Below are 13,093 nucleotides of genomic sequence, written 5' to 3'. Positions count from 1 at the left end.
TAAAGCTTATTCATCTTCTAACTAAAAGTTTTTACCTTTTGACCAACATCTCCCCATTCCCCTCACCCCCAAGCCCCTGGTAACTACCATTCTACTCTTTGTTACTATGAGTTCAGCGTTTTTAGAGTCCCACAGAAGTGAGATGAGACAGTATTTGTCTTTTTGCGTCTGGCTTATTTCACTCAGCATAATGTCCTCCGGGTTCATACATGTTGCCACAAATGGCAGGATTTCCTTCTTTTTTAAGGCGGAATAATATTCCATTATGTACGTATACCACATTTTCTTGATCCATTCATCTATCGATGGACACTTAGGTTGTTTCCGTATCTTGGCTACCATGAATAATGCTGCAGTGAACATAGGAATGCAGATGTCTCTTCAACATAGTGATTTCATTTCCTTCAGATGTACCTCCAGAAGTGGGATTACTGGGTCATACGGAAGTTCCATTTTTTATGTTTTGAGGAACCTCCATACTGGTTTCCATAGTGACTGCCCCAATTTACATTCCCGCCGACAGTGCACAGGGTGCCTTTTCTCCATATCTTTGCCAACATTTGCTATCTTTTGACTTTTTATGCTAGCCATCCTAACAGGTATGAGGTGATATCTCATTGTCACTTTGATTTGCATTTCCCTGATGATTAGTGATGTGAAGCATCTTTTCGTATACCTGTTGTCCGTTTGTATGTCTTCTTTGGAAAAATGTTTGTTCATGTCCTTTGCCCATTTTTAAAATCAGGTTACTTTATTTTATTTTATTTTGCTATTGAGTTGTGTGAGTACCTTATGTATTTTGGACATTAACCCCTTATTGGATATATGATTTACAAATATTTTCTCCCATTCCATAGGTTGCCTTTTTATTTTGTTGATTGTTTCCTTTGCTATGCGGAAACTTTTTCATTTGTGTAGTCCCACTTGTGTATTTTTGCTTTTGTTGCTTGTGCTTTTGGTATCAAATCAAAAGTAAATAAATAGGGCTTCCCTGGTGGCGCAGTGGTTGAGAATCTGCCTGCCAATGCAGGGGACACGGGTTCGAGCCCTGGTCTGGGAAGATCCCACATGCCACGGAGCAACTGGGCCCGTGAGCCACAATTACTGAGCCTGCGCGTCTGGAGCCTGTGCTCCGCAACAAGAGAGGCCGTGATGGTGAGAGGCCCACGCACCGCGATGAAGAGTGGTCCCCACTTGCTGCAACTAGAGAAAGCCCTCGCATAGAAACGAAGACTCAACACAGTCATAAATAAATAAATAAATAAATAAAAGAACGTGAATTTCTAAAAAAAAAAAAAGTAAATAAATAATCGCCAAGACCAAGGCCAAGCAGCTCTTCTCCTATGTTTTCTTCTAGGAGTCTTATCGTCTCGGGTCTTACATTTAAGCCTTTGATCCATTTTGAGTTGATTCTTGTGTGTGGTGTAAGATAGGGACTCAGTTTCATTCTTTTGGGTCTGTATATCTGGCTCTTCCAACAACATTTATTGAAGAGACTATGCTTTCCCCATTGAGTTTTCTTGGTGCCTTGGTCAAAGATTAGTTGACCATGTCCATCTTCTGTTGAGCTTTTAACCTTCATCTCCTTGACTTTATTATAGAGTTCTTTATATATTAGGGAAAGTAACCCTTTAACTATAGTATGTTGTTATAGATATTTTGTTCCAAGTACTCATTTGGCTGTGCTTAAATGATGTATTTTTGCCATGTAAATGTAATTTTTATGTCATCAAACTTATCAACCTTTTCTTTCGCTGTATCTGGATTTTGAATAATTAGGAAGGTTTTTCCCACACCCATGTTATAGAAGAATTCAAGTATGTTTTCTTCTAGTATTTGTGTGGTTTCATTTTTACATCTGGACCTCTATCCACTTGAAGTTTATTCTTGTACACGGTGTGAGGTCTGGATCCACTTTTATCGTTTTCAGATGGCCATCCAGCCGAGTCTTCCAATCCATGAATGCGCTATGTCTCTCCATTTATTTAAATCTTTTATTTCCTTCATCTGGTTATTTAGGTTTCTGTATGCAAGTCCTATACAAGTTTTGTTAGGTTTGCACCTAAGTATTTCTTTTATTATTTTCGAGTGGCTGTAAATGGTGCTGTATTTTTAATTTTGGTGGCCATGTGTTCAATCCTAGTATGTAAAAATGCAACTGGTTTTGTGTGTTGTTCTTGTGTCCTGTGACCTTGCTGAACTCCCTTATTAGTTTTCTAGGACAAACAAGGAATTTTGTTGTAGATTCCTTGGGGTTTTCTCCGTAGGCAATCATGTCATCTGTAAAAAAGAACAGTTTTATCTCTTCCTTTCTGATTTGCCTATTTATTTCCTCTTCTGCCTATTGCACTGGCTAGAACATTTGTGCCTAGTTCACCATCTTGGCGGAAGTCAGGCTTTCACCATTAAGTGTAATGTTAGATGTAGGTTTTTCTGTAGATGTGCTCTTTATTAAGTTGATGAAGTTCCCCCCATTCCTATTATTCTGAAAGTTTTTATCAGGAAATTCTGCCAAATGCTTCTCTGTATCAACTGATACGGTCATGTGATTTTTCTTCTTTAGCCTGTTAATATGGTGGATTACACTGACTGAATTTCACATACTGAATCAGCTTTGCATCCCTAGAATAAACCCCACTTGATTATGGTGTATAATTCTTTTTATATATGTTGAATTCTATTTGCTACTATTTTGATTTTGTTAAAGTTGTTCTTGCATATAGTTTCATAAGGGGTGCTGGTTTGTAGTTTTCTTTTTTGTAATGTCTTTTGTCTGGTTTTGGTATCAGGTAATTCTAGCTTCATAAAATGAATTTGGAAACATTTCCTCCTCTTATTTTCTAGGAAAGATTGTGTAGAATTGGTATTAATTCTTTGAACATTTGGTAGGATTCTCTAGTGAAATCATCTAGGCTTGGAGGTTTCTGTTTTGTTTTGCTTTTTAATAATCCCAAGCATTTTTTTTTTTTTAATTTATTTTTTTGGCTGTGTTGGGTCTTCGTTTCCATGCGAGGGCTTTCTCTAGTCGTGACAAGCGTGGGCACTCTTCATTGCGGTGCGTGGGCCTTTCACTGTCGCGGCCTCTCTTGTTGGGGAGCACAGGCTCCAGATGCACAGGCTCAGTAGCTGTGGCTCACGGGCCTAGTTGCTCCACGGCATGTGGGATCTTCCCAGACCAGGGCTCGAACCCGTGTCCCCTGCATTGGCAGGCAGATTCTCAACCACTGTGCCACCAGGGAAGCCCGGAGGTTTCTTTTTTGACTTTTCTAAATTAGAAATTCAACTTCCTTACAAGTTATGGGGTTATTCAAATGATCTGTTTCATATTGGGTAAGTTGTAGTAGTTTGTGTTTTTTGAGGAATTGGTCCATTTCACTAAGTTTCCAAATTCATGTATGTAGGGTTGTTTGTAATATTCTATTACCATCCTTTTTTATTTTTTAATTTTTTAATTAATTAATTTATTTTTTATTTATTTTAATCTGCGTTGGGTCTTTGTTGCTGCGCGTGGGCTTTCTCTAGTTGTGGTGAGTGAGGGCTACTCTTTGTTGCGGTACACGGGCTTCTCATTGCGGTGGCTTCTCTTGTTGCGGAGCACGGGCCTCTAGGTGCGCGGGCTTCAGTAGTTGTGGCTCGCGGGCTTAGTTGCAACACGGCATGTGGGATCTTCCCGGACCAGGGCTCGAACCTGTGTCCCCTGCATTGACAGGCAGATTCTTAACCACTGCGCCACCAGGGAAGCCCTACCATCCTTTTTTATGTCTGTAGGGTCTAAAGTGTTTCATTCTTGAATATTGGTGATTTATGTTTTTTCATTTTTTTCTATTAGAATTGCTAGAGATTTGTCAATTTCATTGATCTTTTCAAAAAACCAGTTTCTTGTTTCATTGATTTTTCTCTATTGTTTTTCAATGTTATTGATTTCTGCTCTTTATTATTTCCTTCCTTCTGCTTGCTTTGAGTTTATTTTGTTCTTCTTTTTCTAGGTTCTTGAGATGGGATTTAGATTACTGACATGAGACTTTTCTGCTTTTCTATTGTAAGCACTCAGTTACATTTCCCTTTATTTGTTGCTTTAGCTGTGTCCACAAATTTTGATATGTTGTATTTCATTTTCATGCAGTTCAATGTACTTTTTCATTTCACTTGAGATTTTCTCTTTGACCCATGGATTATTTAGAAGTATGTTGTTTAGTTTCCAAGCATTTGGAGATTTTCCTGTTATCTTTGATCATTGATTTCTAGTTGATTCCACTGTGGTTGTTGAACATACTCTGCTCTATTTATTTTAAATTTGTTGAGATTTTTTCGTAATTGCTTGTTGCATTTTTATGAGGGCTTCTTTAAAAATCATTGTCAAATCTAACATCTGTGATCTCAGTGCTAGTATCTACTGATTGTGTCTTCTTTCAGTTGGAGATCATCCTGGCTTTTGGTATGATGAGTGATTTTCCATTGAAACCCGGACATTCTGGGTATTGTGTTACAGGACTCTGGATCTTATTTAAGCCTTCTGTCTGAGCAGCCTCTCTCTGACGCCGCTCTGGCAGGGGAAGGGGGGCACCGCCACATTACTGCCGGGTGGGCTTAGCAACCCACCATCCCCACGTGGCCTCTGTTGACCCCTGAGACGGGGTCCCTGAGGATTTGTGGGTAAGGGCTCCAGCTAGACCTCCATCAATACCTCCCTGACTGGGAGTGGGAGGAGTACCTTATAACTGCCCCCCATGTGGCCTCCACTGTCACGTGGCAAGCATGGAGGTGAATGTCCTCCCTCTGCACTAAGCCTCCTCTGACACCACCTCAATGGGGATGGGGAGGGACCCTTGTTCCCGCGGGTGGGGGTGGACACCAGGTTGCCACGAGCTCTCCTCTGACACCACTGACACCCGGGGGCAGGTCCCAGCTCAAGCTCCTCCGTGCCACCTCCCCATGATCTGAGGAGGGCAGAAGTCTTGCGCCCACTCAGCCTTTGCTCAGGTTTTGCCTGTGATGTCTGGTTGGAGCACAGGTTGTGTCGCACAGTTTTCTGTGTCTGTAGGCGGCTCCTTTCCTGGTCCCTTGGCAGGCTTTGGTTGGGCTTTTTTGTCTGCACCTATGGCATTTCTGGGTCCTCCGGCACCCAGCCTGGGACACACGAGGTAAAAGAAGACCCAGGGACCCACCCCCCCACTGCGCCATTCTTCAGGTCCCACGGTCCCAGCCAGTCTGCCTTCTTCCCTCCACCTTTCATAGCCTTCTTCTGTGTGTTTAGTAATTTATATTCAGGGGTTTTAGTTGTGCCTAGTGGGAGGAGTAGGGAAAAGCACCCCTACTCCATCTTCCCAGAAGTGGAAGTCCCAGGTGTTGATTCTGATAAAGGCTTTTGCAGCATCTGTGGAGATAATCATATTATTTTTCTCCTTAGCTCTATTAATACGGTGAGTTATATTAATCATCTTTTTTTAAAAAAACATCTTTATTGGAGTATAATTGCTTTACAATGGTGTGTTAGTTTCTGCTTTATAACAAAGTGAATCAGCTATACATATACATATACCCCCATATCCCCTCCCTCTTGCGTCTCCCTCCCACCCTCCCTATCCCACCCCTCTAGGTGGTCACAAAGCACCGAGCTGATCTCCCTGTGCTATGCGGCTGCTTCCCACTAGCTATCTATTTTACATTTGGTAGTGTGTATATGTCCATGCCACTCTCTCACTTTGTCCCAGCTTACCCTTCCCCCTCCCCGTGTCCTCAAGTCCATTCTCTATGTCTGTGTCTTTATTCCTGTCCTGCCCCTAGGTTCTTCAGAACCATTTTATTTTATTTTTTTTTTAGATTCCATATATATGTGTTAGCATACGGTATTTGTTTTCCTCTTTCTGACTTACTTCATTCTGTATGACAGACTCTAGGTCCATCCACCTCACTACAAATAACTCAGTTTTGTTTCTTTTTATGGCCGAGTAACATTCCTATTAATGATTTCTTAATGTTGACCCATCCTTGCCTTCCTGCGACGAATCCCGTGCGGCTTCCCTGGAATTTGAAAGTGCTCGGACTCACGTGGAAGAGTCCAGAGGCAGGAGGCAGTGGGTGGAGAGCAAAGGTGGGCTGTAGTCAAGCAGCCATGCGCTTCCCTTGACCAGAGACCCTGAGAGGATCCCGGAAGAAGCCACCCGGAGTCACCTTAGAGGTCCACCTGCAGCGAGGACCCCGTCAGGGGGGTGGGTGCTGGAGGCCAGGGCTCGGACTAGAAGCTGCGGCCTGACAGGCGGTCTCGCTGGGCGGAGGGACTGCGTTCAGGTGACCCAGCCGAGGTGCAGAAGGAGCAGCTCCGCCAGGGGGGAGAGCCGCGGGGGGGGAGGGAGGGAGGGCCCCCCTCCCGCAGGCTTTTCCCAGGGGGCAGCAAGGCGTTTGGAGCCCCTACCTTCTACTCCTTGGGGCTCTCTCAGTATTCCTGGAATGGGGCTCTTCTTGCGACAGCAAGGACAGAACAGCCTGCCCCTACGGCCCCTCCCCTCATCGGCCTGTCCTGACGCCAGGTCAGCAGGAGGGGCTCCAGCCCGCACAGGCCGGCACCCCCTCCCATGGCTCGATGGCGGCTTGGTGAGGTCCAGCTCCGTCCCTCCCGACCCCGGGGGTCTCGTGAGCCAGAGGCCTCCCATCAGAAGCACAGGAGTCGTGGGCCTCCAGGGAACAGCATGGGAGAGGGCACCCTGTGAGGGCTGGCGGCCCAGCCACGACCAGGTGCTCCCCCCAGGCACCCTCGGCCTCGCCTCATCATCAGGGCAGCTCCCCGAGCCCCGAGCCGTGTTCCCCAAAGCGCGGCCGACTCTGCTGGACCATCCCGCACAGGTCCAGAGGCTTCTCTCCCCGACCTGGACGGTCCAGGTGCACGCATGTAGATGATCAGTGTGTTTTATGAACAAAGTAACCTGAGTAGACGGCACTAAACATTTGAAGACAAAAGGAATCGTATTGTTTTCGTGTGCCATTCATGCTGGACTGGTGACTTTTACAGCCTCCGTGTCTTTTTTTTTTTTTTTAGTATTAATTTATTTAGCTGCGCCAGGTCTTCCTTGCGGCACGCAGGATCTTTAGTTGCGGTGGTGTGCATGCGGGATCTAGCTCCCAGACCAGGGATTGAACCCGGGCCCCCTGCTTTGGGAGCGCAGAGTCTTAGCCACTGGACCGCCAGGGAAGTCCCCAGCCTCCGTGTCTTAATGGGACTTTGTCTCCACCGGAGGCTCCGTTGCCACAGCCTGGCCCGCGGAGCCCCGTCCTCGCCTCCTCTGTGCTCTCAGCGTCCCTCTAGAGCCTGGACGCATCCTTTCTTCTGAGAAGTAGGATGTTTTGGGCCCACCCGAATTTTCTCTTCTTGAGATATAGATTCAGTTATTCCCCCCGAGGCCCTGGCCCTCACCACAGAACCCAGTGTTGACTTCCATAGCTGGGGGCTGGGTGGGGGGAGCTTTCCTGGTGTTTCCGTGGTGACCAGTATTAAGGTGCTCTAGCAACGGGGCTGAAAAGGATATATTTGTAAGGTCATGAGTGTAGCTCTGAGACTGTTTCATCAAAAACAATTTGAATATATTTTCTTCACTTAATTTCATCTCCCTTTATTTATTTATTTGTTTGGCTGTGCTGCGTGGCTTGCTGGATCTCAGTTCCTCAACCAGGGATTGAACCTGGGCCCTCAGCAGTGAAAGCGCCGAGTCCTAACCACTGGAGCACCAGGGAATTCCCAATTTTATCCCCCTTTTAAAATAATTTGATGAACCATAGAAATAAGTAGCTATATTGGAAAAAAAATGGATAAAGTTCACATAATTCTTGCTTTTTTAAAAAAATTTAATCCATCATCACTGTGAAGTTAGTCCGGAGTAGCAGTACCAATATTAGCACAAAATCCACTGGGTGAATAACATTTCACACTCTGGTTGTCATGGGTGACCATTCTTAGAGTATATTTTACAGAAGTATTCAATGGATTTAGTTTGGAGGCCCTTGGAGCATTTTTCTATTTGGCTTTGTTACATCAATGCTGTCTGGTGTGTTCTGTGTTCACTTGAACTTAAAGGTGTCCCCGTGCTGGTAGCTGAAAGCCCTTGCTTGGGGCGAGGTCAGCCAGCAGCCCTTGTTTGGGTGGTGTTAGTTGCGGGAGGGGTGGAGAGATGTGCAGAAAACCCAGCTGGGCTTCCAGCGTAGGGCCCAAGGATGCATTAGGCCAGCCGGGCCCAAGGATGCATTAGGCCAGCCTGGCCCCTGAGTGGACTCTGGGCCGGACCACGGGTCCAAGGTTTATGTCAGAGCAGACAGAGCCAAGAGTCAGCCCAGGACTCCAGCCAGCCAGCTGCCCTGCGAGCCGCTCACCACCCTGGTGGCCCCGGCCCTGCTGCAGGCCTCTCCAGGGGACCACACCCCTAGCTCGCCAACACCTCTGCCTGCCCACAGATTCGGCTCTGTCACCTCCTTTCAATCTCTGAGTGCTCCGTCCTCCTCTCCGCCAAATCCTGATGCTGTGCTGACACTGATGCCACGACTGATGGGGACGCCGTGCGGGGGTGGCTTGGGAGGTGGCACCGCCGTCCCCACTCACCAGCAAACACACTGGAGCCGGGGAGGGGGTGATTTGCCCGAGGTCACACAGCTGGTCGGGGCGGAGGCAGAGCTAGAATCCTGGGGCCTTCTCCACGGCCTGCGCTGTCTCCTGGGTTCTGCGGGATTCGCTCCGAGCCAGGAGATGTCGCCCCTCTTCCTCATTCCCAGGACCAGGCTGCCAGCTGTCTCTGTGCCTCCCCAACCAGCCGGGGGTCCGGGGACTCGGCTCAGCTCCCTCTCCTCCGAGCCCAGGTGTCTTTCCTTGCACGTAGTTTACTTACTTGGGGTAAGACTCCTCCACGTTTCCGTAGCCTACTTTTCCTCACCTCATATTTCCACACAAGCATTTCTCGAACTTATTACGTTTTCGAAAGTACTTTTTAAAATAAACGTTTTACTTTGGGACTTTTTTTAAGCAGTGACAGAAAAGTTGCAACTAGTATGGAGGGTTCCCCTGTTGTCACCCAGCCTCCCCTGCGGGTCACATCTTACGTCAGCACGTGCCGACGGGGTTTCTTGCACTGTCACAACAAAGCACGGAAAACTGGAGAGCTTTAGCTGCCGTTCTGGAGGCCGCAAGTCCGAGATCAAGGTGTTGGGTGGGCCCTGCTTGCTCTAAGCCTCTTCCGGCTCCTGGTGACCCCAGGAATTCCTTGGTCTGTGGCAGCCTCACCCTATCTCTGTCTCCACCTTCACAAGGCCATCTTCTCCATGTTTCTCTGGGTCTTCTCCTCTTCTTATATTGACACTTGTCATTGGATTTAGGACACACCCTAAATCCAGGATGGTTTCATCCCAAGATCCTTAACTCATTACTTATTGGATCCTTAACTAGTTGGAAATAAGATCACATTCTGAGGTTCCAGGTGGACATGAATTCTGGGGGGGGCACCAACCCACTACACCAGGGTATATTTGTCACAATCAAGAAACCAATATGGGCACGTAACTTAACTCAACTCCACACTCTATTTCGATTTCAGCATTTTTTTTTTTCCTACTTATGTCCTTTTTCTGTCCAAGATCCCATTCAAGGATGTCCCAGACTCGTCTTGGCCATGACATTGTCTCAGGCTTTACTTGTCCTTGGCGCCCTTGGCAGTGGTGAGGCGTGCTGGTCAGGTGTCCTGTAGAACGTCTGTCTGTTGAGATGCTCAGACTGGGTATAGGAGGAAGACCACAGGGGCCACGTGCCTTTTCATCCCATCCCTTCAAGGGTGCCCGCCGTCAGCAGACTTGTCACTGAGGATGTTGGACTTGATCACCTGGCTTCTCACTGCGGTCATTCCCCCTTTCCACGTTGCGCTCCTTGGAAGGGGTCTCTAAGCAGGGCCCACACTCAAGGAGGTGGGTAGGTTATATGGATTCTTCAGCACAGAAAACTTGTCTCTTCTCCCTCATTTACTCGCTTATATATCTATATATATCAGTCCACTCATTTATATCAGTGTGGACTCATGCATATTTATTTTATACTTTGTGTTATAATCCAATACAACGTGATTTATTTTGTTGCCAGCTTTGGCCGCTGGGACCCCCTTCAGGCTGGCTCCTGTGTCCCTTCGACATGCCCCCATACCTCCCACCATCCTTTTGCTTTTTGAGCACTTCCTTACTTTACGGTGCCATAAAATGCTCCAGGCTCATCTTGTATCTTCCCTGCCCCAGCCCTCAAACGGCCATTTCTACAAGAACCGTGGTTCCTTTTCTTAGAACCTGGAATGAACCTGCACAGAAAGGGATGGTCAAAAGCCATTTTTATATGTGCTGGCAAAGTGCTTTAAGAAAGGCTTCCTTCCTGCCCAGCGTGCCTGGCATCCACGCTGCCACAGATGGATCCTGCACGTACCATGCAGTCGGAGGTGAGCCCCCAGCTGCCAAGACCTCCAGGACTGGGAGCCCAGGGGCTCCCTGGCAGCGCTGGGCAGTGACAGGAGGTATACATCCCACCCTGTCCTTTGTAGTATCTTGAAGACTGAAAATAATATTCTGAATTGTTCACAATAGCTCCACACTGGAAACAACCTGAATGTCTGTCAATGGTAGAATGTATCAAAGAGTTGCTATATATTCCCCGAAACAGCCAGGAGAATAAGCCAACTGCACTCCCGGTGAAAAGGTGGATGAGGAAAGTACCCCCAGATACTGAGCAGAAGAGGGAAGCCGCAGCCAGGACACGGGGCGAGTCCTGTTGTGCGCGGTTCAAAGTGGCAACGCCCCGCCCCGCGGTTTAGAGCTGCGCATTTCTCAGGCTCCTCCAGAAAGAAGAGTGTGGGGTGACCGTCAGGAAGTGCCCGGGGGCGCATGTGATGGGGAGCCTGGGGCTTCCCGGGGGCTGGCGTGTCCTCTGCACAGACCTGGGCAGAATCCGGACAGCCGGCTCCACGTGGCTGCAAAGCAAGCAGTGCCCTCCTCTCTCAAGTGGAGTCAGCAGCGGGTGGGCTTCAGGGCAAACCCAGTGGCTCTGACTTGGTTTCCCCAGGACTCTGTTGGCTGCACTCCTCAGCTTATTGTCAGATCTGGGGGGGTGGCTGCGTAGTTCTGGGCTCACACCCCCAGGACCACAGTGGAGGAAGGGAGGACGTGAGGCGGGACTTCCCCAGCAGGCCCCACCTCCAGACGCTGATGAGCTTAGACCCAGGTTCCAGGGTGATTCAGGGTCAGGGCCTGGGTCCGCTGTCCAGACCTCAGGCTGCTCCCGGGGCTAGGGCGGGCCCAGGGTCAAAGGCAGCGGCTCTGACTGTGGCCGGCCGGTTGTCCAGACAGCTGAGTTGATGCAGCAATGTGCCGAGAGGCGCCTCCAAGAGGAAAAGTCCATGAAGGAGCTGGTGGAGCAGGTGATGGAGACGCAGAAGAACGTCAAGGTGGCGCAGACAAAGCTCCTGAAGGGCCGACGGCAGATGGGTACAGTGGGGGGGGGGTGCTCGGTACCCTCCCAGGGGAGCTACCCGTGCCCAGTGCCGGCCCTGCTGCTCTCTGACCCCCTCAGCACCCCCCGCTTGGCCCTTAGTTCAGGAGGTGATAGACGAGAGCCGGGAGCTGCTACAGCGCAGTGCAGAGGCGGCCAAGGAGGAGCAGAGGCGGCGCTGTGAGCTCATCTCCCAGTTGCGAGCCCTGGAGACTCAGCCCACGCGCAAGGGCAAGCTGGTGGACCTGACCCAGGTGAGGACGTGGCCCCCGGAGCCCATGCCCATGTGACGACCTCGGGGAGCTTCCCCAGGTCTTACTGGGCCTGGCATTGCCGTGAAGGATGTGTCCAGAATTCCCACCAAGGCCAAAGGCAGTCTGGACCCAGGCCGAAATCCACCTATCCGCTCATGCCCAGCTCCCCCGTGCCCGCCATGCTGGAGGCCTGGGTCTGGTCCAGATGCTCAGTCCTGCCAGGGAGGCCTCCATCACCCCTGGGGGTGGGCAAGGTAGCCTTCGTGGAGCTGCGCGTTGAGGGAGCTCCCAGAACTCACTAGGCCTGGGTGGAAAGGGCAGTGTAGGGAGAGCGCAGGTGCACGAAGGCCCAAGGCTGGGCAAGCAGGAGGCTAAGAGAAGGACAGCAGCGCCGGGAAGCCTGTGTGAGAAACACCACGAGAGGCCAGGCTGGCGCGCGGTGATGTGGGGGCAGGCCTGGTCCTGGGGGGTGGGCAGAGTCCAAAGGACTCTCTACCCAGGCCCCCAGGTCCTGGCTGGGGAGACAGTGCTGAGCTCCATTTGGGCCCTGCCACAGCGGAGGGGCCTACAGGGCACCCAGCTGAGATGTCCCCACAGAGGTCGAGGGCTGCAGAGCAGGCCCAGGCTGGAGAAGCTGGATGGTGGACACGTCATACAGGCACCACTGAGTAGATAGGAGGAGGTCTCCTGGGCACAGGGCCAGGCCTATGGCACTCCGGAGGGCTGCTGGTACTGGTGCCAGCGCCCTGGAGATGGCCAGGCAGGCTGGGCCTGGGCCTGGTTCCCAGCCTGGGGCCTCCCCTGCCCACCCTGCAGATCCCCGGCTATGGCCTGGAAGGGGAGATGTCGGTCGTGGAGCTGCGCGAGCGGCTGGCCCTGCTCAAGGAGACCCAGAGGTGCAAAGAGGAGGAGAAGCGAGACCAGATCATCCAGGGCAAGCGCGCCAAGAGCCGGGCACTGCAGAACATGGTGGAGCAGATCTCGCTGTGCCGCGCGGCCATGGGGAGGTCTGCAGCCTTGAGGTTAGTGCCAGTGGTCCGGGGCGGACGCCTTGGGTGGGCAAGGAGCAGGGAGCCTGCTTTTGCACCCTCCTGGGTGGCTTCTCCTCATAGCAACCCACCACCCTCCCGCCCAGGCAGTTCCCTTGCAATCACTTGCCCCCAACTATTTTCTTTAAAAAAAAAACAAACATTTATTTACTTATTTATTTATTTACTTTTGGCTGTGTTGGGTCTACGTCGCTGCACGCGGGCTTTCTCTAGCTGCAGAGAGCGGGGGCTACTCTTCGTCGCGGTGCGCGGGCTTCTCATTGCTGTGGCTTCTCTTGTTGCAGAGCACGGGCTCT

At 49.9% G+C, this 13,093-nt stretch overlaps 1 protein-coding gene across 3 annotated transcripts in view; it reads left to right on the top strand.

Moving 5' to 3' along the window:
• The window catches only part of CFAP99 (cilia and flagella associated protein 99), a 43,887-nt gene that overhangs the window by 29,736 nt on the left and 1,058 nt on the right, over positions 1–13,093 (top strand). For all 3 annotated transcript variants that reach the window (XM_082464375.1, XM_082464374.1, XM_082464376.1), the window contains 3 exons: positions 11,349–11,490; positions 11,597–11,748; positions 12,565–12,770. In XM_082464375.1, the coding sequence (XP_082320501.1) occupies positions 11,349–11,490; positions 11,597–11,748; positions 12,565–12,770 (500 nt within the window). The remainder of the gene's footprint in view (positions 1–11,348; positions 11,491–11,596; positions 11,749–12,564; positions 12,771–13,093) is intronic.

This window comes from Balaenoptera physalus (genome assembly GCF_965194825.1).
Source record: "Balaenoptera physalus genome assembly, chromosome: 5".
Lineage (NCBI taxonomy): Eukaryota > Metazoa > Chordata > Mammalia > Artiodactyla > Balaenopteridae > Balaenoptera > Balaenoptera physalus.
Note: the sequence above shows the minus strand (reverse complement) of the source record. Positions and strands in the feature narration are given on the sequence as shown.